This window comes from Haliotis rubra, unplaced genomic scaffold (genome assembly GCF_003918875.1).
Source record: "Haliotis rubra isolate DU_JTF1 unplaced genomic scaffold, ASM391887v1 Scf848, whole genome shotgun sequence".
In the NCBI taxonomy this organism is placed as follows: Eukaryota; Metazoa; Mollusca; class Gastropoda; order Lepetellida; family Haliotidae; genus Haliotis; species Haliotis rubra.
In genome coordinates this window covers 267,615-293,417 of record NW_025767577.1, presented here as the reverse complement: position 1 = coordinate 293,417, position 25,803 = coordinate 267,615, and the positions used below count along the sequence as shown (strand labels likewise).

Below are 25,803 nucleotides of genomic sequence, written 5' to 3'. Positions count from 1 at the left end.
ATATGGTAATTTATTGTCACATGGATTGACATACACGGGCCTGTATTGTGACATGGATTGTCATACATTGGTCTCTATTGTGACATGGATTGTGATACATGGGTTGTATTGTGACATGGATTGTCACATATGGGTCTGTTTTGTGACATGGATTGTCATACATGGGTCTGTATTGTGACATGGATTGTCACGTATGGGTCTGTATTGTGACATGGATTGACATACGTGGGGCTGTATTGTAACATGAATTGACTTACATGGGTTGTATTGTGAGATGGATTGTCATACATGGGTTGTATTGTGACATGAATTGACATACATTTGTCTGTATTGTGACATGGATTGACATACATTTGTCTGTATTGTGACATGGATTGACATACATTGGTCTGTATTGTGAAATTCATTGACATACATGGGTCTGTTTTGTGACATGGATTGATATACATTGGTCTGTATTGTGAAATGGATTGACATACATTGGTCTGTATTGTGAAATTCATTGACATACATGGGTCTGTTTTGTGACATGGATTGATATACATGGGTCTGTATTGTGACATGGATTGACATACATTGGTCTGCATTTTGACATGAATTGACATACGTGGGTGTGTATTGTGACATGGATTGTCATACATGGGTCTGTATTGTGACATGGATTGTCAAACATGGGTCTTATTGTGACATGGATTGACTTACATGGGTCTGCATTGTGACATGGATTGTCATACGTGGGTCTGTATTGTGACATGGGTTGTCATACATGGGTCTGTATTGTGACATGAATTGTCATACATGGGTCTCTATTGTGACATGGATTGTCATACATGGGTTGTATTGTGACATGGATTGTCACATATGGGTCTGTTTTGTGACATGGATTGTCATACATGGGTCTGTATTGTGACATGGATTGTCATACATGTGTTGTATTGTGAGATGGATTGTCATACATGTGTTGTATTGTGACATGGATTGACTTACATGGGTTGTATTGTGAGATGGATTGACTTACATGTGTTGTATTGTGACATGGATTGACATACATGTGTCTGTATTGTGACATGGATTGTCATACATGGGTCTGTATTGTGACATGGATTGACATACGTGGGGCTGTATTGTAACATGAATTGACTTACATGGGTTGTATTGTGAGATGGATTGTCATACATGGGTTGTATTGTGACATGAATTGACATACATGGGTCTGTATTGTGACATGAATTGACATACATGGATTGTATTGTGAGATGGATTGTCATACATGTGTTGTATTGTGACACGGATTGTTATACAAGGGTTTTGTGTTATTTGTGCATTAAAGTGTGATTGTTATACACCAACATACGCGTGCGAGCGTGCGTGCGTGCGTAGTCTGTTGGTATTGTGATTTTCGTTGTGATATTTAGACCTGCATTTAGGTCTTATCTAAATCCACAAATCTTGGGTGTTCGCAACCATGGTTCAGGTACACCAGGCTACACCACAATCCATGTCTGAAGCACAGATTGCATTAACTTAAACTTGTCAGTGTATATAAAACATGGTGGTGAGAGACTGAAGCAAGTATACCTGGTAATACTTGACCATGTATCCAGTCAGGGGCATGCCTCCAGTCCCAGGTTTCTCCCAAACCAACTTGTAACTGTTCGGATCCTCACTAAATCTAGGGGAGGTAACTGTTGGATGATTCGGTTGACCTGAAGACACACAACATGTCAGGTAAAGATACAGAGGCTGACAGGCAAACATTTAGGGATAACACGTCCTTCTCGTTTGTAGGTTAAGTTACTGCACTTAAGACACGTATGCTATATTCTTGAATATTTAAGCTATGAGGTGTTGACCTGTAGACAATCAAGTGATTGATATTGTGAGTAACGACTCTTGACACACTCCAGAGCTTCTCAGAGATGAGCTCCTCTACGTGACTTACGGACTGGGCGAGTCATGGTAGTGATTGCAGCCTTGGCCCCATACCCCACGTTGTTGCGAGCCTCCACACTGATGACGTATTGTCGGCTTGGTAAAAGATTATTGATGACGAACTGGGTCTGCATCCCCTGGGACGTTGAGTCTAACAAACACACAACACAGGCTGGTGAAACAGGACAGTTCAACAGAAGGGTCACTCGATGATTTAACAGTTAAGTAGATGAGGTCCTCATCTACAAACATAGCCGCTGAATAAGAGTGAATCAAAATAACTTTCAATTCTTTATTTAATGGAGCTATGCTAGAGTTCCTCTTACTGAAACAGTTAAACTAGCTTTCAAGGTGAGTTGCAAAGATGAATTTAAATCAAGACTGAAAATTGTGCCTGTGGAAAAGAGAATCAAAACACTTTCCTTTCTTTCGGGTAAACCTTTACCAAACTGAACAAGAATGTTGCTTACTGACAGGTATCAGTTGTGAGACCTTGTTTTGATCATCGCCCTCGGCGTAAAACACAACCTTGTAGGCCTCGATGGGCTGCCCACCAGTCCCACTTGCCTTTATCAGTAGCGAGATGGTCGTTGGCGACACAGCTTTAATTGAAACACCAGGGGCAGATGGCACCGCTGAAGTGTGAACAGAAGCATCAAATCAACTGATAACAAGTCTGGAAAGTCATATGATGGAAATCATTCTTTAATGTTTTAGTTTTCATTCTCCTATGACAGTGTCGTTTTACAATTGGATTATTTGGGCTCCTCCTTGTAATCGTTCGGATTATTATTATATAATATTATTATTATTATTTATTATTCCGTCGATTTTTGTACCAATCATAACTCCTAAACCGATGCTTCGAATCGCTTACAAAAAATCACACAGGTTAGGCTCTAATAACCCCCATCGGCCTAACTAGGCCTAACTAGGCGTTCAGTTGGATGCGTAATAGGACATCCGGAAAATCATGATTACTCGTAAAATCGGACAAAACTTATCTTATCTTAGCTGATAACTCTATCCCCCAGCCCGACCCAAACTATTGTCTGCGACACCCGTCCTGGCTTTGTGTTTGAAACGACCCCTCCTACCTGTTTCTTTTTATAGTTATAGTGAGACTCCAGGGTAGCTACATCCTTAATAGTTTCAGTATTAAAATTATTTTTTTTACGTCAGCTCTCGTTTATAATGAAACTAAGTTCAATTTTAAAATGGGCATTTAAAAAGTGTCCTTCGTAATACAATTATCATCGCACACTAATTTGCATAAAGTCATGGTCTGTTCGAAATAAGTCGCTTTGGACTTAGAAAAAAAGCATTGCTCATTTCTGCACTAATCTCTCCTCAGCAAAATCCTTTTCTAACGTTTCCTATCTCCTTACCACTGGGACTGTAGTTAGGCCGAACTTAGTTTAACAGATATTTCACACATTCACATATTAACTACCTAAACTGTAGACATAAATGTGAAAAAAAATGTCTTTTTTTCTTTTTCGGATACTACTTTAATGATATAGTGAAAGAGATATATCATGACATAGTGAAATAACGGATAACCAAACAGATAAATCACGACACAGGGAAAGAAATGTATATTACCATACCAAAGGTTAAATCAGGACACAGTGAGAGATATCGACGGGATCAGTTGTGACGTAGTGAAATTAGTATATAGTGTCATACCAACTCATGACATTGAGAAAACACAAAACATATAGTAATGAAGCTGATATATGTTGATTCAATGGAAGTGACATCGTCAAAATAATGAAAAATAAAGAAACAGTTTCAGAGTTTCTTTTGTAAAACCGTGGTCAACAGCATGAGAAACAATTCCAGACAACAAGCACATGTCAGGCCTCAAGCACTCACCAGCCTGCTTTAGTATGATGTCCTTCTCAGACGATCCTAGGATGTTCTGGGCAACACACGTGTATTTCCCAAAGATGGTGTTTTCGTTTTCAGCAGTCACCGACACCTGATGGACACAATTATAATGAAAACAACCAATCGAACATGTATTACCATTGAAAATATGATACACGATGGTCATGGTGGATGACGATAAGAAACTGACTAGGTTCAAATGAGGCTTGGGTTTATAGAATGTACAAATCAGGTGCCCTTCCTGGTCAGAGGCAGGCATGGGACTCTGGTAAATACTGAACCAAATAGTATTGTATATAGAGAATACTAAACGATGCCCCATTAAATACCATATTTATGAAACGAGTGAATGGTTTGGTATACAAACATACCTCCAGAATGCTGATAATCGTTTGATTTTCATGCTTCGAACTGATCCTGAAGGATGGGCCTTGACTGATCATGACGCTGTTGTGTTTCCAAAACAGTACAGGAAGAGGTACGGCATTAGCAACACACTTGATCTCCGTCTTGTGGTTCACCGAGCCATAGATTGACGAGTAGGGAGTGTCCGCAAGGTTAGGCTTGACTTAGACAAACACATGGGACAATAATGACATTATGGTGTTCAGATACGTGTTCAGATATATACTAGAAAACTTAAGTGATCTCAGAATATGTCAGAGGTTAGCTTTTTATTGTTTGTTTTGAGTTGGGGTTTTTTAATGTCATTTGCTTATGTCTTTATCGATTTTGTCCTGGAAAAAAATAAGTGATTCCTGATGATGTAACACAACGGATTGCCTGTGTCACCAGGTATTGTATTTGGTGCAATCCTTTCCCATTGGTATTGTCATTCAGTACACACTGACACGTGGATATCGCTTTCTATAACACCAAGCACCTTGGTTATCGACTGATCTAGGAAATAACACATGTACTGGCTGGTAAGCTTCAGCATTTGGGCCAGTGCATAGATTTATTATAGGTAGTTATCTTATGACCAAATCATCGAAAGACTGCCAATTAAATCAGTGTTTCCCCAAGGCATTTTAGCAGGGCACAATGCCGTGATCTTTCTTATTTGCACCCTTCCCTTTTCTAAGGCACCCTGTCCTTCTTGCAAAATTCTGGCACAATTCATGTTCAGGGAGGACAGAAGAGAATGGAATGCTCTCTCAGTGTGTTCTTGAAACGTTTTCTGTACAAAGAATACAATAACTGATATCAACACTTGTTTGTTTTAGGGGCTTTTTTTCTGTTATGTTGAACTTAAGTGGCGCTTTTTGAGCCTTTCAGAATCATATGATAACTTGATACTTGGACATCTCTCATTGGGAATATGGGGGCCTTTTTGGACTTCTGTCGTCCTGCCCTTTTTGGATCCTGGGGAAACACTGTTAATATCGAGCTGCATATATTTGTTTGACGCTTAGAAAATAACAAGGTGGTGTGGATCAAACAGGTTTAAGCACAAAGACATGACCTGTTACTCACATTCAACGGCAAGCCTGCCCTCCTTTTCATCAGTTCCAGCCACGTTGGAGGCCGAACAGGTGTAGGTGTTGGCGTCTTTTTGTTCCAGTCTGGCGAACTTGAGTTTCACGGTTGTGACATGCATCAGAGGCTGTTCCTTCTGAATGTATTCAACAGTGATGTCCTACAACAGACGCAATTAACTTACTTCAGTGCCCCCTTGGTGTGGTGGGGGAGCCCAGTGGTCTCGCCGAGAACTCGAGTTCGATTCCCATATGGGTAATAATAATAAAAATGTATTTATAAAGCGCCTAATATCCACCATTGAGATGCTCAGTGGCGATGGGACAATATTGGGGAAGGAAATAGTTCATATAACTTTTTACAGAAAGGCAGCAATGAACAGATGATTCTTTAGCAGAGATTTAAACGTTTCTTTCGATGAAGTGTTCCTGGTTTCCTTTCGGAGAGAGTTCCACAGTTGAGGAATGCCAAAGGAAAAGGCTCGGTCAGACAGTTGGTTTGGAGATCTGTGTTGGGTGAGAAGAGAGTCAGAGGAGGATCGGAGACTTCGCTGAGGTACAGTGATATAGTCATGACGAGGAGTGTGGGTGATACATCTGGCAAGCAGAATCTTGGATTCTTTGCAGTTTCTGGAGTGATTTAGTAGAGAGCTTGGCATATAGGGGTACAATGCGTCAAGCCAACTTTTTGTGTCCCCGGCACATTATTGCTAAAAGCAGCCAAAGACCATATTTACTCAATGCCTCCTTTTGACTTGACCATCAGTTTCATCAGCCATGTTGATGTTTCAATGAAACGCCTTTGCTAGCGCTTGGTACCACAGAAGGGTGGAATGAACATGCAAGAACTTCGCCATGTCATAATCACTCACTCATCTTCGTTGCTTGAATGGTTTGAGAAGGAGTATGAATTTGTCATTTTTTACTTGTATGTCCTTTTTATGAAGATTTGCGTACTAAATATATAACTGAATATTATCTATGTAAGTCACCTTCATTAGCGTTAAACTACTTATTTCAACTAACCAGCATATAGTAATACAGCTGTCGTACTATATTAATCATGCTCTTATGTTACGTAACTATTTGATATAAAGTTTTGTAACAGATCCATCGTAGTTCACTTTTAGCAATATTGTAGGAACTCACGGCGGGGGCCTGTAACATGATGTGACGAGCAACGTTTAGGATCACTGTAGGAATGTACATGATTTGCTTAAAGCAAGATATGTATAATGTACAACCCCAATGTATATGGGCTGGAGGCCTTTTGTGAGTGAGTGAGTGAGTGAGTTTAGTTTTACGCCGCACTTAGCAATATTCCAGCTATATGGCGGCGGTCTGTAAATAATCGAGTCTGGACCAGACAATCCAGTGATCAACAGCATGAGCATCGATCTGCCCAATTGGGAACCGATGACATTTGTCAACCAAGTCAGCGAAACTGACCACCCGATCCCGTTAGTCGCCTCTTACGACAAGATAGTCGCCTCTTTATGGCAAGCACATGTGTTGCTGAAGACCTATTCTACCCCGGATCTTCACGGGTCAGAGGCCTTTTGTACAATAAACACAAAATGAGGTATTCAAGTGGTATCCACCCTGATCGTATCCCGGGCCAAGTCGTGCCGAACGCTGGTAATGTGGGAAGTATGTTCAAATTATTGACATTTGACTATGAATTCCATTGGAACGTTCCATACAGGAAGCAAATATATTGTAAGTCCCCATGGTCTCTAGTATGGTGATCTACCTTCAGTTGTTGGCGATATATAGCCTATTTTTATATTGTCTTGTCACCTATAGTTCAAATATTTTAGATTTAATTACTAGTTTTACATGTATATCTGTGATATTCTAGTTGTTTTACTGTCCTTCGTAGGCAGGTTGTATAATCTACATCCATTTCAATGTATAATGTTCACGTCACGATATGGCTGAAATATTGCCGATGTGACGTTAAATATTAACTCACTCACTCACTCACCCAGTGGAACGTATTTCCAGACTATACATTGTTCTGATGGCCGGGTTGTTTAACTGATACTGTTACTGCAATAATATAGTGACAAACAGCAAATGCTGGTCTCAGACCCCGTATCATCAATAGTCTTCCTGCTGGCGGGCTACAACCGACTTTTAAGTGTAGTGTGTGTACCTGTACATAGAGCTCAGGTCATAAATCAGTTGTAGTTAAGGAACGTTGAGCGCGGAGAGTCCTGGGATGGGTGACCGTGTTTGGGAGCTTGACTCCTGAGAGTTTCTAGGACTTCAGTCCTGCCCCACAAGGAAGCACATGTGATACATGTGGTTTCGCTTTAGGCAAGTGAGTTCGTTCAAAATTGCCTCTGTTCACCGAGCGGAAAATGGGTACCAGGTGGGATAAGTCATGTGACTATAACCTTCTAGCGCCTCACAGGCTGCTTGGGTTATCCCGGAAAATTATTTGCTGCGCTTTGATTGTTAGCGCTATGAGCATTCACCTAGAGAAAGGATATGCACAACATAAATTCATCATAAATGCACTTATTAATAAGAGTTAAGTCTGCAAAAACACTCTCTCACACAACTTACCCGACTGTCTGTGATTGGAAGGTCGGAGCCCTTGACTCTCCATGTCACCACAGGGGAAGGGTTTCCCTTGACAACACACTCTAACACTCTGAGAAGAACTCACCCGACTGTTTGTGATTGGAAGGTCGGATCCCTTGAGTCTCCATGTCACCACTGAGGAAGGGTCTCCCTTGGCAACACACTCTAACACTCTGAGAAGAACTCACCCGACTGTCTGTGATGGGGACACCGGAGCCCTTGAGTCTCCATGTCACCACTGGGGAAGGGTGTCCCTTGGCAACACACTCTAACACTCTGAGAAGAACTCACCCGACTGTCTGTGATGGGGACACCGGATCCCTTGAGTCTCCATGTCACCACTGAGGAAGGGTTTCCCTTGGCAACACCACTCTAACACTCTGAGAAGAACTCACCTGACTGTCTGTGATGGGGACACCGGATCCCTTGAGTCTCCATGTCACCACTGAGGAAGGGTTTCCCTTGGCAACACACTCTAACACTCTGAGAAGAACTCACCCGACTGTCTGTGATGGGGACACCGGAGCCCTTGAGTCTCCATGTCACCACTGAGGAAGGGTTTCCCTTGGCAACACACTCTAACACTCTGAGAAGAACTCACCCGACTGTCTGTGATGGGGACACCGGATCCCTTGAGTCTCCATGTCACCACTGAGGAAGGGTTTCCCTTGGCAACACACTCTAACACTCTGAGAAGAACTCACCCGACTGTCTGTGATGGGGACACCGGATCCCTTGAGTCTCCATGTCACCACTGAGGAAGGGTTTCCCTTGGCAACGCTCTAACACTCTGAGAAGAACTCACCCGACTGTCTGTGATGGGGACACCGGATCCCTTGAGTCTCCATGTCACCACTGGGGAAGGGTTTCCCTTGGCAACACACTCTAACACTCTGAGAAGAACTCACCCGACTGTCTGTGATGGGGACACCGGATCCCTTGAGTCTCCATGTCACCACTGGGAAGGGTTTCCCTTAACAACACACTCTAACACTCTGAGAAGAACTCACCCGACTGTCTGTGATGGGGACACCGGAGCCCCTTGACTCTCCATGTCACCACTGGAGGAAGGGTTTCCCTTGGCAACACACTCTAACACTCTGAGAAGAACTCACCCGACTGTCTGTGATGGGGACACCGGAGCCCTTGACTCTCCATGTCACCACTGAGGAAGGGTTTCCTTGGCAACACACTCTAACACTCTGAGAACAACTCACCCAACTGTCTGTGATAGGGACACCGGAGCCCTTGACACTCCATGTCACAACTGGGGAAGGGTCTCCCTTGGCAACACACTCTAACACTCTGAGAACAACTCACCCGACTGTCTGTGATGGGGACACCGGAGCCCTTGACTCTCCATGTCACCACTGAGGAAGGGCTTCCCTTGGCAGCAACACACTCTAACACTCTGAGAAGAACTCACCCGACTGTCTGTGATGGGGACACCGGATCCCTTGAGTCTCCATGTCACCACTGAGGAAGGGTTTCCCTTGGCAACACACCTCTAACACTCTGAGAAGAACTCACCCGACTGTCTCTGTGATGGGGACACCGGAGCCCTTGAGTCTCCATGTCACCACTGAGGAAGGGTCTCCCTTGGCAACACACTCTAACACTCTGAGAAGAACTCACCCGACTGTCTGTGATGGGGACACCGGAGCCCTTGAGTCTCCATGTCACCACTGAGGAAGGGTTTCCCTTGGCAACACACTCTAACACTCTGAGAAGAACTCACCCGACTGTCTGTGATGGGGACACCGGATCCCTTGAGTCTCCATGTCACCACTGGGGAAGGGTTTCCCTTGGCAACACACTCTAACACTCTGAGAAGAACTCACCCGACTGTCTGTGATGGGGACACCGGAGCCCTTGAGTCTCCATGTCACCACCGAGGAAGGGTTTCCCTTGGCAACACACACGAGCTCCGCAGCACTGCCCTCTGGCTTCGATATGTTTAGGATAGGTTCAATAACAGGAGGCACTGTAAGGAGTAGAACATATATTGTTTTATGACCAAAGTGAAATCGTCACTGATAATAATAAGAAAATCAACGTGGTCAGTTCGCCAACAGACTTAATAAAATACATTCTTTGTCACTGACGTATAGGGTCTGTAAGTCTCGCAAGGCACTTTTGCGGTACAAAGCTGGCTCCCGGCTCCCTTTGAGCGGGCCAACTTGCGATATGCGAGACTGGGCCCAGCTTACTTCCGGTACCAGATTTCCGTTGGCAAGCGTTTATTCAAGAACCAGTTCTGGTTCCAATTTGCGCGACCGCCAAACATGACTTAACTAGACCGGACCAAGTATACAACCATTTGTTGACTGTCACAGCTGTTGACAGTCGTAATAGTTGACTAATTTGAGGATGAATGGATCGGGAATGTGTTATTCCTGTAAGGTTTATCGGTTCCTAGGAGACCATTTGAAATGGCATGAAACATTGTTTGTCACTGGAAGAACTAAGGTCTTGTGAAGTGCGGTGACCCACTTACGGGCCCTACTGGTCTGGTCAAACTGGTCATACTTCGGATGATATTCTTGGTAAGATTCTTCCGGCTATTGTTCTACTTGTACCATGATGCACTTCATTCACTTTGGGTCAGTAAGTTGGGTTTTACGCCGCTTTTAACAACATTCCAGCAATATCACGGCGGGGGACACCAGACATGGGCTTCACACAATGAGCCCATGTGGGGAATCAAACTCGTGTCTTCAACTTGACGAGCGAACGCCTTAACCACTAGGCGACCCCACACCGCCCCTCACGTACTCTGGAGTTGATAGTCCACACTGCTCACTCACTCACCATGTGGGGTGAAACGGTACACAGCGGTATTTTGTAATACCGTAATGCAATCCAAAAATTCGATATTTTCGGTTTTCTTACCGTCAATATCCAGTCATAAAATGACATCTCAACAAAAAACAAAGATTATGGTGATATTTTATCCATGTTATAAACAATGTAAGATTTGTCTCTTGTCAATTTTCTGCATTATGATCATGTCTCATACACCGAACCGAAGGCCTTGTACCGCAATACGTACCGTACCGTGGTAAGAGCGTTCCGTTTCACCCCTACTCACCATGTGTGTCGATGAAGACAGTCCGGGTCACGTGACCAGCCTGGTTGTAGGCGATGCAGGAGTAGTTTCCCCTGTCGGCGTAATGGAAGTCCTCGATCACCAACACCCCTTGGGTTTCATTCACACCCTTTGTGACGCTCACGTTGTATCTATCACCCGACAATGCGAACTTGTCCTGGAACATAGGACGGCACGAGGACATTAGATGCAATTACGAGGGCAGGCTGAAAAGTTCTAAGCCTAACTGTGAAAGATCTGTACAAAGTCTACGGTTTCCAATTATTTTTCTACATAGCCCTCTTTGAGGTGTAGACACTTGACGTGTTACAACGATGTTGCGAAAAGGTCTGTGACGCATGGAAACGGTCAGGGAAGACATCTTGAAGTGGTGCCTTTCAGCCATTTTGTCCCTGAAACGATTCGGAAGTCTATAAAAATCAAGACTTTTTAACTATCAGATGATTTGTTCTTTCCACAGCTGATGACTCTTGTTGAAACGTCTGAACGTTGCAGGGTTGAAGGACTAATTACAACACTGGGAGGATAGGTGATGATACAGGGTGGAATGTAGGCGACGCCTTGTCCGTACAGGCGTCCGTCCGTAATCATTTTGACCAGGAGTAAAACTAATAAAACATTCAATATTTTCTCAACAAAATTGGTAGATATATCAAACAGAACCGAAAGGTGGTGCCTTTGCTATCTAAAATGCACGCCCATTTTTTGTTATTATTATTTTCTCGGCGGTTCCCATGGAAACGATTTGGACTTCGTCTCAAAATGGACAGGGGCGCAATTTAAAAACCTTTCAATATCTTTCAGCAAATCTCTGGAGTCTAAGGGCATACGTCTAATGGCTGGACACAAAGGGCATACGTCCAATGGCTGGAGTCAAAGGTCATACGTCCAACGGCTGGGCACAAAGGCAAAGGGCATACGTCCACACGTCCAATGGCTGGACACAATGGGCACACGTCCAGTGGCTGGACAATGGCGTCCAATGGCTGGACCACAAAGGGCATACGTCCAATGGCTGGGCACAAAGGGCACACGTCCAATGGCTGGGCACAAAGGGCATACGTCCAATGGCTGGGCACAAAGGGCACACGTCCAATGGCTGGACACAAAGGGCACACGTCCAATGGCTGGACACAAAGGGCATACGTCCAATGGCTGGACACACACGTCAATGGCTGGGCATACGTCCAATGGCTGGACACAAAGGGCACACGTCCAATGGCTGGACACAAAGGGCACACGTCCAATGGCTGGGCACAAAGGGCACACGTCCAATGGCTGGGCACAAAGGGCACACGTCCAATGGCTGGACACAAAGGGCACACGTCCAATGGCTGGGCACAAGGGCACACGTCCAATGGCTGGACACAAAGGGCATACGTCCAATGGCTGGAGTCAAAGGGGCACACGTCCAATGGCTGGACACAAAGGGCACACGTCCAATGGCTCCAATGGCTGGGCACAAGGGCACACGTCCAATGGCTGGGCACAAAGGGCACAATGGGCACGTGAGCAAACGTCCAATGGTTGGACACAAAGGGCAATGTCATAGGACCTTACAGCAACACGAGAACACCCAGGTAGGAAAGCTGAAGTGCACGCTTCCTATCCTCCCACGTTGATTTGATCTCTTTAATACTCTCAATGTTTCTTACAATTATACGGGATCGGGTGGTCAGCCACACTGACCTGGTTGACACATGTCATCGTATCCCAATTGCGTAGATCGATGTTCATGCTGTTGATAACTGGATTGTCTGGTCCAGACTCGATTATTTACAGACCGCCGCCATATGGCTGGAATATTGTACGGGCTGCGTTAAACAACAAACAACCAAATGGTATTCTAAGTTCTCATTAAATAATACCACAACAGTAAAATACCATAAAACATTATATGTTATCCATATAATATATGCTTTCTACCATTTAAAATTAAATAACAGATTTGGGCAAATGAAAAACAGACATTAGCATCAATAAACATAAAATCAAACTTATCAGTATCAGGCATATTAAAACAACACCTAGATTTAACAATGCATTCATTTACAAGATTTATCGTCATATAATACGCAGTGAAACAAAACATGAAGTACCGACCATCTTCTACGCAATCTTTATACAAGAAAAACAACAGAACTTTATTTTCTACAGTGATGCCTTCATGTCGTTTTATAGTGCTAGCTTGTTTCAGTTTTAATTGAGCCACACATGAATAAACATGGAGCCGACAGTCCTTGTTGTACCCTTTAATGCCGAGCGTCCAGGCATGAGTAACATACACCAGAACAGAACAGAACTTTATTATGACGCGGTCGGGGAAAAACAAGCGACCTTCCGCTCTCCGAGGCGGAAACAGAGAACACTACACCACGGAGGTATGTTACAAATATAAATGAAACTTTCACATAATATCATTTGATGCTGCACAAACAGTGTTTTATATATTTCGATAATTTGAGGATGAGTGGTTCATAGTCACATTCCATGAGAAAAATAAATTTTTTACAGATTGAGGGATTCACACAGAAATAGTTTGGTAAATATTTTTTCGTTGTAAACGCGAGGTACTGTCGACGCTTTGTAGGGGGTCCCACTGAGTGGAACAATGTCTCACCTTGTCAAAGATGAAGGAGGGTGGTGGAATGCCCTCCGCTAGGCATGTCAACTCGAACCTCTTGCCGACAGTGGGTGTACTCCAAGTGGGGGGCGCCGTGATAGAAGGCAGAACTGAAACGTGGACTCTAGTTCAGAAAGACGCCAACGGATTCTGTTGTGGGTTTAAATATTATGAGTGAGTGAGTTTGGTTTTACGCCGCTTTTAGCAATATTCCAGCAAAATCACCGCGGGGGACACCAGAAATGGGCTTCACACATTGTACCTATGTGGGGAATCGAACCCGGGTCCTCGGCGTGACGAGCGAACACTTTAACCACTAGGCTACCCCACCGCCCAGTTTAAATATGAGTGACTAAGTCATTTTAAACTGTCTGTGGGCAACAAGAGATCATAGTAGTACTGACTGACTGAGTTTAGTTTTACGCCGCTTTTAGCAATATTCAAGCAATATCACGGCGGAGGACACCAGACATGGAGATCATAGTAGTAAAGATATGATACATGAATGAACTTCTTTACAATAAGGAGCGAGGTTTCAGTTTAAATTCTAATATAAACACAGTTTATGGTCAGGTTATTTTCACAATAGAGCAGAGAGGGGTGTTCAGAATATCTAACTTGAAATATGTTTTTACAAATGAATATACATGTATACTAAAACGTCACTCCTCTTTGTTATACACCCTTGAAGGTCCGGGTTAGAATATTGATCTTCAGTAACCCATGCTTGTCGTAAGAGGTGACTAACGGGATCGGGTGGTCAGGTTCACTACTTGGTTGACAAATGTCATCGGTTCCCAGTTGCGCAGATCGATGATCATGCTGTTGATCACTGGATTGTCTGGTTCAGACTCGATTATTTACAGACCGCCGCCATATAGCTGAAATATTGCTGAGTGCGGCGTAAAACTAAACTCACTCACTCGTTGTTATTATCCACGTATCTGATCATGTATTTCGTAATCCAACTTCTGAACGCCTTTGAAGAAGTTCACAAAACAACGCCCGTTAAGCCGGGCACTGCTTATCCAAACACCAGTTAAGCAATTTCTCACAAACATACATCGAATACTCGTTATGGACACGGGCATTGCTGGTGTCTACATTGCTTCAAAAAGATATGTCTTGTGGGGTGGGAGAGTATTTTTAATGCCACTGATTTTAAACTTGTATTAATTGCAGATTACGATACACAGTTACTTTTCCGATATTGACTTTGCTTAAAATTTATAGTTTTCACAGTTTTTTCATGTGGACTAGGACATGTATTTACCATGTTTACCGAGATTGACTTTGTTAGATATCAATAATTTTCACAAACTTTGCGTTTCATGATTACCACGATATCCATTTACCGTTTTTATTGAGACTGAGCTGTATATCTTTTGTCATGGTCTTGCCTACGACGGTGCCTCGACATGTATACGTTCCTGCATCTCCATTCACCAGCGTTGCAAACCGCAGTCGGTTACGGTTGCCCATCTGCTCGGAGTAAATCCTGCAACAACAAGGGGAGGTAACACATTCCACTTGACGTGTAAATTAGGTGAACTCTACAGCTAGGACAGGTATTTAAGAACTGATTTCCATGTGACTTTTATGACAGTAAAGATTCTAAATATTCTTCTCCGCGTTAGAGGATTACAGTTATTGCTGTTTGTTGTTTTACGCCGCACTCAGTAATATTCCAGCTACATGACGGCGGTCTGTAAATAATCGAGTCTGGACCAGACAATCAGTGATCAACAGCATTAGCATCGATCTGCGGAATAGGGAACCGATGACATGTGTCAACCAAGTCAGCGAGCCTGACCACCCGATCCCGTTAGTCGCGTCTTACGACAAGCAGGGGTTGTTGAAGATCAATTTTAACCCGGATCTTCCCGGGCCAATTATAGAATGAAAGTGAGATATATATGGCTGGAATGCGAGAGACAAATAGTAAATGTGACACATTCAGCAGGATTGAAGTATAGTGTTTTTGAGAGGCATGGTGTGAATGTGAGAATTACAGAGTGGATGTGAGAGAAATAAAATAAATATTAGATAAATAGCAGGAATGTGGGGATATGGAATGAATGAGAGAGAAGAATACCAAACGTGAGATATATACCAGAATTATGATTGTGAGAGAAATATAGTGACTGTGGAGAAAATAGACAGAAAAACGCGGGAAATAACTTGCTTGTGAGAGAAAGAAAGTGAATGCGAGAGCTATAGTGAGAATATTTATATAGAGAAATATAGTGTTTCTAACTGAACTACAATTGTAAGAGTGAGTGAGTGAGTTTAATTTTACTCAGCAATATTCCAGCTATATGGCGGGTGCCTGTAATTAATCAAGTCTGGACCAGACAATCCAGTAATCAACAGCATGAGCATGGATACGATGACATGTGTCAACCAGGTCAGCGTGCCTGACCACCCGATCCCGTATAATTGTAAGAAACATTGAGAGTATTAAAGAGATCAAATCAACGTGCGATGATATGAAGCGTGCACTTCAGCTTTCCTACCTGGGTGTTCGCATGTTGCTGTAAGGTCCTATGACATTGCCCTTTGTGTCCAACCATTGTACGTTTGCTCTTTGCCCGTCAGTTATTCCTCGAACCTCGCAGTTTATTACTAATCCTTTGTTTGGTGAATTCATCACAATCGTAGTGTTCGGATTAAGCACGAGTTCTTGGGCGTCTGCAACAAAATTGGAAAAAAAATGTTACGCAAAAGTGTGAGTGGGAAGGTTTGGTTTTACGCCGCTTTTACCAATATTCCAGCAATATCACGGCGGGGGACACCAGAAATGGGCGAGTCTCTGATTGGATAGCGTCTTCTATTATTCCCACCTCTTTAACGTGCAACTATATTATCCAATTAGAGACTCGCTCTACTATTCGGTGCGGGTCTGTAGCCTGAGATTTGTTTACTTCCGGGCATATGTACTGACTTCGCCCGAGAATGGACGGCAAAATTATTGAAATCTTTAAATGGGAATAAAATCATCAGGTTTGTGATACGCAAGGTACTTTACAGTGGTCAACTGAGTATAAATTGTGCAGTTTATTCAGCGGTCAAAGCGATGGAAGCGTTTGTCAGAACGAAACCGAGCCGAGCCGAGCCGGGCCGCCATTTTGTTTCGATTTACTGACACACCTTTCTTATATCTTATATATATATAGGTCATGCTTATAAATATATCAGAGTCGGGCGCCTGTGCTTCCAAGTCAAAATATTGATTACAAAGCAGTCTCGTTTCCTGTTGACTGGGTTCCGTCCTATTGCGCAACTTGGTACAATAAACAGTCCAGAATTTTGAGACCAATTCATTTAACTGGATACATAAATATTAATCAGTATTATTTGATACATCTAAGCACACGTATATTGCAACACTACGCTCCTTCTAACCCTTACAAACATGTCGCGCAGCGTGCTCTGTCGTACAGCGAGCTCTGACAAACAGAAACCTGGAAATCGTGGAAATCTCAAAACGAGGCTCTGCCGCTAGAAAAGTTTGGCGGTCTGGTACGGACTTGATATAAATCACATTGTGCGTTACAGAACTACCCAAAAAACACATAACAGATGTAACCACTGAGCCAGATGCATTGTGAATCATTTTACGACCTCATCAAACAGGGGCAGTCTGTGACGTCTTAGTTAAGGTCATGCTGCCTACTCCTCGCCATAAAATATAGAAATACGATGCTATTAAAGTTTAAAATTAAAATTAATTTGTAAATAGCATTTTCTTATGAAACCAGGAATTGAAATTCAGTGTAACCATAGTTGTTTATGATGTCTATTTTCACCTTCACACGAGAAAATTAGGATCGGCTGAAAAGTAGGTCATTGTCTGAATGGGTTAATGAGACTCATGTTTCGGTTTGCACATTGTATCCATGTGGGGAATCGAACCCAGTCCTCGGCGTGACGAGCGAACGCTTAAACCACTAGACTACCCCACCGCCCCGTTAAGCAAAAGAAAGAGCATGGGAGGATGCATCTCGAGAATGTTCAAAATAGACATACTTTGTGGATAACTTCATTATTACGAGGTGTCGATACAGATTCTTGTACCGTTGGCAACCAGGAATCGAGGATCATGTTTTGAATTGCAGATGAGTGCAAATGTCCTGAGACTAAAGACAAATCACGATATTTAAATTCTGAAACGTCATCCACACACAATATCAGTTTTGAGGTTAATGTCTGCCCCGTAATTATGTTGTTGCAAGGTTGGTCCTGTCAGTAAGTGAGTGAGTGACTGAGCTTAGTTTTACGCCGCACTCAGCAATATTCCAGCTGTATGGCTGCGGTCTGTACATAATCGAGTCTGGACCAGACAATCCAGTGATCAACAGGATGAGCATCGATCTACGTATTTGGGAACCGATGACATGTGTCAACCAAGTCAGCCTGACCACCCGATCCCGTTAGTCGCCTCTTGCGCCTGTCAGTAAGAAATATTTAGGTTCCTTACTTTCTTTTAGTCTCATAGTCTGCTTCCTCTCCACCACAAGTCGCTGCAAATGGCCTTCAGATATCAGGGGGCGGTGGGGTAACCCAGTGGTGAAAGTGTTCGCTCGTCACGCCGAAGACCCGGGATCGATTCTTAACATGATATAATGTGTGAAGCCTATTTCTGGTGCCCCCGCCGTGGTATTGCAGGAATATTGCTAAAAGCGGCGTAAAACCATACTCACTCACTCATTCAAATATCGCAGTTCAGTATGTACAGCTAAGCTGAAGAATCCTGGAGGCACCCAACAGTGACCTCGTTTTGGGGTCACGTAAACTGGGACATAGATACAGTTTGTACGATCCCGGGAGATGATTGTGTGTCAACCGTACACACATTGTTTAGAGAAGAGAAACTGTCCTGGTGTTGGAACTGGACTACCCAGGTATTGCAATCCACCTTAACTTGTAGGCGGGCTACATGTAACGTGACCTCGTGGACTGTCGGACACTAGTACTCTTAGGAGCGGTAAAACTATACTACTCAAAGTTTGTTAAGAATCATTTTTGATATCACAAAGTTATATAGGGTCCCAGTTTTATGATAAACGGACACCGGAATGCAGTCAGTAGCGTGCCTGCACTTTAGGCACGTGCTTACACTTTTTTTTTCGGCAATATATTTTACATGTGGTACGTTATAGATTTATCTCCCTTTCTATAAAAGGGGCATAACTCTCATGCTACATTGATGCCAACATGGCGTGACATCGGCATCGAGCGAGAGATCCTTTAGTGCAATGAGGGGTTCAAGAGGTAACATACCCCCAAACCACCCTCTCATTTCTTTCCTGGGTACTCCCAAGACTCATGACAGGATGTGTACCGGATGTTTCAAGAACCTGTGTTTAGACAGATCGTGACAGAACCACTGTGTTTCATTATCAAATAGTTAACCATTTCCTGTTGTTGCTTTAAACAGTTAAAAGCACTTATGCCCCTTCAGCATCAAAGTCACAGTACGGCGATCGAAATACTGACCAGATGAAAGGTCATGTTTGAAACTGGGTCAGCACAACGTTAAATTGGAAATGTCCTTGGTGTCGATAGCAACTGGACCCGTGAAGATCCGGGGTAGAATAGGTCTTCAGCAACCCATGTGCTTGCCATAAAGGCCACTATGCTTGTCGTAAGAGGCGACTAACGGGATCGGGTGGTCAGGCTCGCTGACATGGTTGACACATGGTTGACTCGATTATTTACAGACCGCCACCATATAGCTGGGATATTGCTGAGTGCGGCGTAAAACTAAACTCACTCCTCACTCGATAGCAATTGATTGTAAACGTTTGGATCGGCTACCCAGCAGGTGATTCTCATTTTGTCTGCTGTCATGGATAGGAGGGTGTGTTTGACAGTATTTACCGACAAAGACACAGAAATGATGAAGGCATTGACTAAACCTGGTATCGGGTGGACATGCATCACTGGACTGGCAGGTGGTCGACAGCGTTCCACCACGCACGAGAGACAAGTTTCCCCTAAATGCAGCACGATATCACAGTGACTGTAAGTCGAAGTTGGTCTGCATTAATCACTGCTTCTTTAGAGAAAATGTAACGAAACGTTCGGTAATATCAACCCTAATTACTAATTAACTGTTCAGATGACGTCATCTGATCAGTTTGTTACATCAGGAACAAGGGGTGACGTCATTTCATGAATGTCTCTACAACGAAGCGATGAGTCGTCATATAGTTTCAAATGACCCATCGACCAGTGAAGATCAACCGGGTTAGAAGTGATCTTCAGCAACCCATGCTTGCCGTACGTGGCGACTAACGGGATCGGGTGGTAAAGCTCCCTGATTTGGTTGACACATGTCATCGTATCCCAATTGCGCAGATCGATGTTCATGCTGTTGACCACTAGATTGTCTGGTCCAGATTCGACCGACCAACACACCAACCAACCCACTAACACACCAACCCACCCACCAACAAACCCACCAACACAACAACCCACCCACCAACACACCAACGCACCAACCCACCCACCAACACACCCACCAACACACCAACCAACACCAACCCACCCACCAACACACCAACACACACACCAACACACCCACCAACACAACAACCAACCCACAACCACACCAACACACACACCAACACACCAACCAACACACAAACCCACCAACCAACCCATCAACACACCAACCAACACAACAACCCACCCACCAACACAACAACCCACCCACCAACATACCAACCAACACACCAATCAACATACCCACCAACACACCCACGAACACACCCACAAACTCACCCACCAACACACCAATCAACACACCAATCAACACACCCACCAACACACCCACCAACAGACCCACCAACACACCAATCAACACACCAATCAACACACCAACCAACACACCAATCAACACACCAACCAACACACCAGTCAACACACCCACCAACACACCAACCAACACACCAATCAACACACCAACCAACACACCAATCAACACACCCACCAACACATCAACCGACACACCAATCAACACACCAACCAACACACCAATCAACACACCCACCAACACACCAATCAACACACCAACCAACACACCAATCAACACACCAACCAACACACACACCAATCAACACACCAACCAACACACCCACCAACACACCAATCAACACACTCACCAACACACCCATCAACACACCAATCAACACACCAACGAACACACCAATCAACACACCAACCAACACACACACCAATCAACACACCAACCAACAAACCCACCAACACACCAATCAACACACTCACCAACACACCAATCAACACACCAATCAACACACCAACCAACACACCAACCAACACACCAATCAACACACCCACCAACACACCAATCAACACACCCACCAGCACAACAACCCATCCACCAACACACCAACCGACACACCAACCCACCAACCAACCCAACAACACACCCAACAACACACCAACACACCAACACACCAACAGAACAACCCACCCACCAACACACCAACCAACACACCAACCAACACTCCAACCAACACAGCAACACAACAACACAACAACCCACCCAACAACACACCAACACAACAACACACACAACAACACACCAACACAGCAACACAACAACAGAACAACCCACCCACCAACACACCAACATACCAACACACCAACACACCAACCAACACTCCAACCCACCCACCAACATGCTAACCCACCAACACACCAACCAACACACCAACCCACCCACCCACAAACACACCAACCCACCCACCAACACGCCAACACACCCACCAACACAACAACCCACCAACCAACACACAAACCAACACGCCAACCTACCCACCAACACACCAACCCACCCACCAACACACCCACCAACACACCAACCAACACACCAACCAACACACCAACCCACCCACCCACACGCCAACCCACCAACACACCAACCCACCCACCAACACGCCAACACACCCACCAACACACCAACACACCCACCAACACACCACAACAACCAGCCAACTGAATGACCCATCAAAATTACCAATCGCTAAAATCTGCATATGCAAATTGGAAACTTATTACACAAAATCATTCCACCACATTTCATTCTTAGGCCATAAATGATCATGCTATGTCACGACTTTGCAACAGAAACAGAAAAACGTGACAATCTCGCGCGATACCTGGGTATCATCATTTGAATAACGCTGTCATGTCGAAGCTGGGCTTCCGACAGTGATCACACACTAATTCACAATACTCACAGCTAATTCCTATGAGCAGCAATGACAACACAACAGGCATAATAGATAAATCCATTCCGGACACTGTCCTGGCTTGACCAAGCAACGTCTGTTAGTAGCCTCTGTCCCTCACTCCGACTTCATAAACACGCACTGTTTCCACACGCGGACTCAGAGCAAGTGCTTCAGATATTCCTACGCGGGAATGAGGCAGTAACACCTATCTCCTCCGCGAGATAAACCGTTACGGGGGCTGTTAATGTGACAGTAATTGTTGGTAGTGTCAACTTAGTTTCCGTTTTCGAGCACATCTGTTATGAAAGTCACGGAGTGTCGTGGCTAATTTTACCTGTCAGCAATTTTACAGCGGAGTCGTGCCACATGGGACACCACTCACTCACTCACTCAACAGCTCACTCTCTCAACAACTCAACCACCTCTCACTCACTCAACAACTGAACCAGTGAAACCTCAACCACCACTCACTCACTCAACAACTGAACCAGTGAAACCTCAACCACCACTCACTCACTCAACAACTGAACCACTCACACCTCTACCACCACTCACTCACTCAACCAGTCACACCTCAACCAGCATTCACTCACTCAACAACTCAACCAGTCACACCTCAACCATCACTCACTCACTCAACAACTCAACCAGTCACACCTCAACCATCACTCACTCACTCAACAACTCAACCAGTCACACCTCAACCACCACTCACTCACTCAACAACACAACCACTCACATCTCAACCACCACTCACTCTCTCAACAACACAACCACTCACATCTCAACCACCACTCACTCACTCAACAACTCAACCAGTCACACCTCAACCATCACTCACTCACTCAACAACTCAACCAGTCACACCTCAACCACCACTCACTCTCTCAACAACACAACCACTCACATCTCAACCACCACTCACTCACTCAACAACTCAACCACTCACACCTCAGCCATCACTCACTCACTCAACACCTCAACCAGTCACACCTCAACCACCACTCACTCTCTCAACAACAAAACCAGTCACACCTCAACCACCACTCACTCTCTCAACAACACAACCACTCACATCTCAACCACCACTCACTCACTCAACACCTCAACCAGTCACACCTCAACCATCACTCACTCACTCAACAACTCAACCAGTCACACCTCAACCACCACTCACTCTCTCAACAACACAACCACTCACACCTCAGCCATCACTCACTCACTCAACAACTCAACCAGTCACACCTCAACCACCACTTACCCACTCAACAACTCACACCTCAACCACCAGTCACACCTCAACCACCACTCATTCTATCAACAACTCAACCAGTCACACCTCAACCACCACTTCCTCAGTCAACAACTCAACCAGTCACACCTCAACCACCACTTCCTCAGTCAACAACTCAACCAGTCACACCTCAACAACCAACAACTCACCCAGCAACTCAACAACTCAACTAGTCACACCTCAACCGGCACTCACTCACTCACTCACTCTAATCATAATGACCTGACGTGTACAATGTAATCTGTGACCATGAGGGATAACTGTTTCAGGCATGGCAACCATTCAGTTTTATTTTGTCATTAACCTGACGGGTAACTTTGACCCAATCTGACCTGTGCAGTCCTTCAGCATTTAGTACACTGGTGAGAGCGTTCACTCAGTGACGTCACGGGCAGGGAGGTAAACTATGTGTCATATCTCGGATGTTCACCACGTTTACCATGTTGTTCTGAAAACGAGAAACATATTCACACCGAATATTGGATTAGACCCCAGGAGGGTCGGTTTGGTAGCCTTGTGGTTAACACGTTCGCTCGTCACGTCGAAGATCCGGGTTCGATTCCCCTCATGGTTACAATGTGTGAAGCCCATTTCTGGTGTCCCCGCCATGATATTGCTGGAATATTGTGAAAACGGCGTAAAACCATACTCACTCAGTCACTCTATCTCACGGTTACAAGACCCTGGCAAACTTTAGGCATACCACTCAGCACCACGAATTGCGCCACCTCAGACAAATGAGCCACAAGCGCCATCTATGAAAAATATTGTTTATCTCAATTTATCTAATTTATATAGCGACTGTCGGAAATTCAAGTTCATTGTACTAAACTGTGCGGAGCTCAGAGATGGGATGTTTCCTTTGATCGGGTGATAGTCACGTGTGTCACCAACACACTCACGACCTAACCCAAGCACTTCCGTCGCTTCCAGTTGAAAGTGTTGTCATCCCTGGAGGCGTTATCCACTCAGCTGTACCAAACCGAAACCCGATACAGTGGTCTTTGTTTGAGGGTTGACAGTATGACATAGAAATCAGACATATCTTATAAAAACGCATAAGTTTTTATGCTGACATAATTGAGAAAAAAATGTGTGGGCATAAATTTTTCATTAAACTGCACGTCCAACTAAACTGACACAAGACAAATGTTATGGATAACAACTTGTTTATTTGTTTATCATGACGTTTCCGGGCTGGTTCTTGCCCCTTCTTGTTATCCATAAGATTTGTCTTGTATTAACACACCAACTTCTAAATGCCTTTGAAGACTTTTAACCAAGCTGACTTTCTAATGGAAGCGACAAACCCCTTTCCACATTCATAAGAAACCTCTGCTAAAAGCAGAATTGATTGTACAGTTGGACTATACTCAACAAGATTGAAAGCTTGACGCTGATAAATTTCGACATTTTCTTTTTCTGTTTAATCAAACATAGTAGCGGATATGGGTGAATGTTGGTGGGTGGGTGGAGCGCACACAACACAACGCTACTTGTGGTCACAGATGACAGCCACTTTATTTATCCATTCAGAGGAATGTTTGAATAACTCTGAAAATATTTGAGTGAGTGAGTGAGTGAGTTTAGTTTTACGCCGCACTCAGCAATATTCCAGCTATATGGCGGCAGTCTGTAAATAATCGAGTCTGGACCAGACAATCCAGTGATCAACAGCATGAGCATCGATCTGCACAATTGGGAACCGATGACATGTGTCAACCAAGTCAGCGAAACTGTCCACCCGATCCTGTTAGTCGCCTCTTACGACAAGATAGTCGCCTTTTTATGGCAAGCACATGGGTTGCTGAAGACCTATTCTACCCCGGATCTTCACGGGTCCTGAAAATATTTGAACATAAAGGTATAACATTGCTTACGTATACATGTATTACACTGTCTATATAGTCTTAGAATACAGCTAGCAAAGAAAAAGCACGTACTAGCATAAATACATCATTAAATATAAATAGCTTACGTGTCGCCGATATAACTAAATTTGCGGCTATATAACCACCGGTGTACGTCCCCAATTCGTCACACACAGTACAGTTATCCCCTAAGTCAAGATTTCCCAAGGTTCTGAATCTCATGTTCAGCTTAAATGGGTTCAGGTAGTTATCAAAATTGACTATATTCGGAGACTAAGTGTGAGTCTAGGTAAGCTTTTGTAAGTGTCAGATTGCAGCCTTGTTGTAACTCGGCTTTTTTATACAGGTCGTTGATGTGAAAGAGGAGTATTTTCCTTTTTCTTAGTAAAGGTTTTGTGTCAGCTAAAGGTGCAAGTTCCAGCGTTAAGCTCATTACCATCTTGAGGGGATCTTCAAACTCTGGTTCTGGGCGCAACAGTGCCACCTAGTGTCTGCCATTTCTGAGGTTTTGTTCTTAACTTTACCAGTGCTAATTGTGAATTTGTTTGGTTGAGGTGAAGCTTGATGATAATTTCTTTGTAAAACATGTCCATGATTCAGCTTTTGCAGTACAGATTTTATGTTAGCTGAAAGTGACAGTTCAAATGTTTAGCCGATCATTGTTTTGATGTGCTCTTCAAACTCTGATTTTGGATGCCCTAGTGCAACTGTCTGGGGAGTTACTAGCTAACTTGGAGGTTTTGTTAG

At 44.0% G+C, this 25,803-nt stretch overlaps 1 protein-coding gene across 1 annotated transcript in view; it reads right to left on the bottom strand.

Annotated features, from left to right (window-relative positions):
* Positions 1-22,117, bottom strand: part of LOC124262617 (neural cell adhesion molecule 2-like) — a 34,221-nt gene extending 12,104 nt beyond the window's left edge. The window contains exons 1-12 of the mRNA XM_046697123.1: positions 21,898-22,117; positions 16,144-16,318; positions 14,983-15,125; positions 13,625-13,737; positions 10,987-11,161; positions 9,737-9,879; positions 5,302-5,464; positions 4,197-4,393; positions 3,811-3,916; positions 2,403-2,567; positions 1,943-2,083; positions 1,579-1,706 (exon numbers count right to left, since the gene is read on the bottom strand). Of these exons, the coding sequence (XP_046553079.1) occupies positions 1,579-1,706; positions 1,943-2,083; positions 2,403-2,567; positions 3,811-3,916; positions 4,197-4,393; positions 5,302-5,464; positions 9,737-9,879; positions 10,987-11,161; positions 13,625-13,737; positions 14,983-15,125; positions 16,144-16,318; positions 21,898-21,952 (1,704 nt within the window). The 5' untranslated portion in view covers positions 21,953-22,117. The remainder of the gene's footprint in view (positions 1-1,578; positions 1,707-1,942; positions 2,084-2,402; positions 2,568-3,810; positions 3,917-4,196; positions 4,394-5,301; positions 5,465-9,736; positions 9,880-10,986; positions 11,162-13,624; positions 13,738-14,982; positions 15,126-16,143; positions 16,319-21,897) is intronic.
* Positions 22,118-25,803: the final 3,686 nt, after the last annotated feature.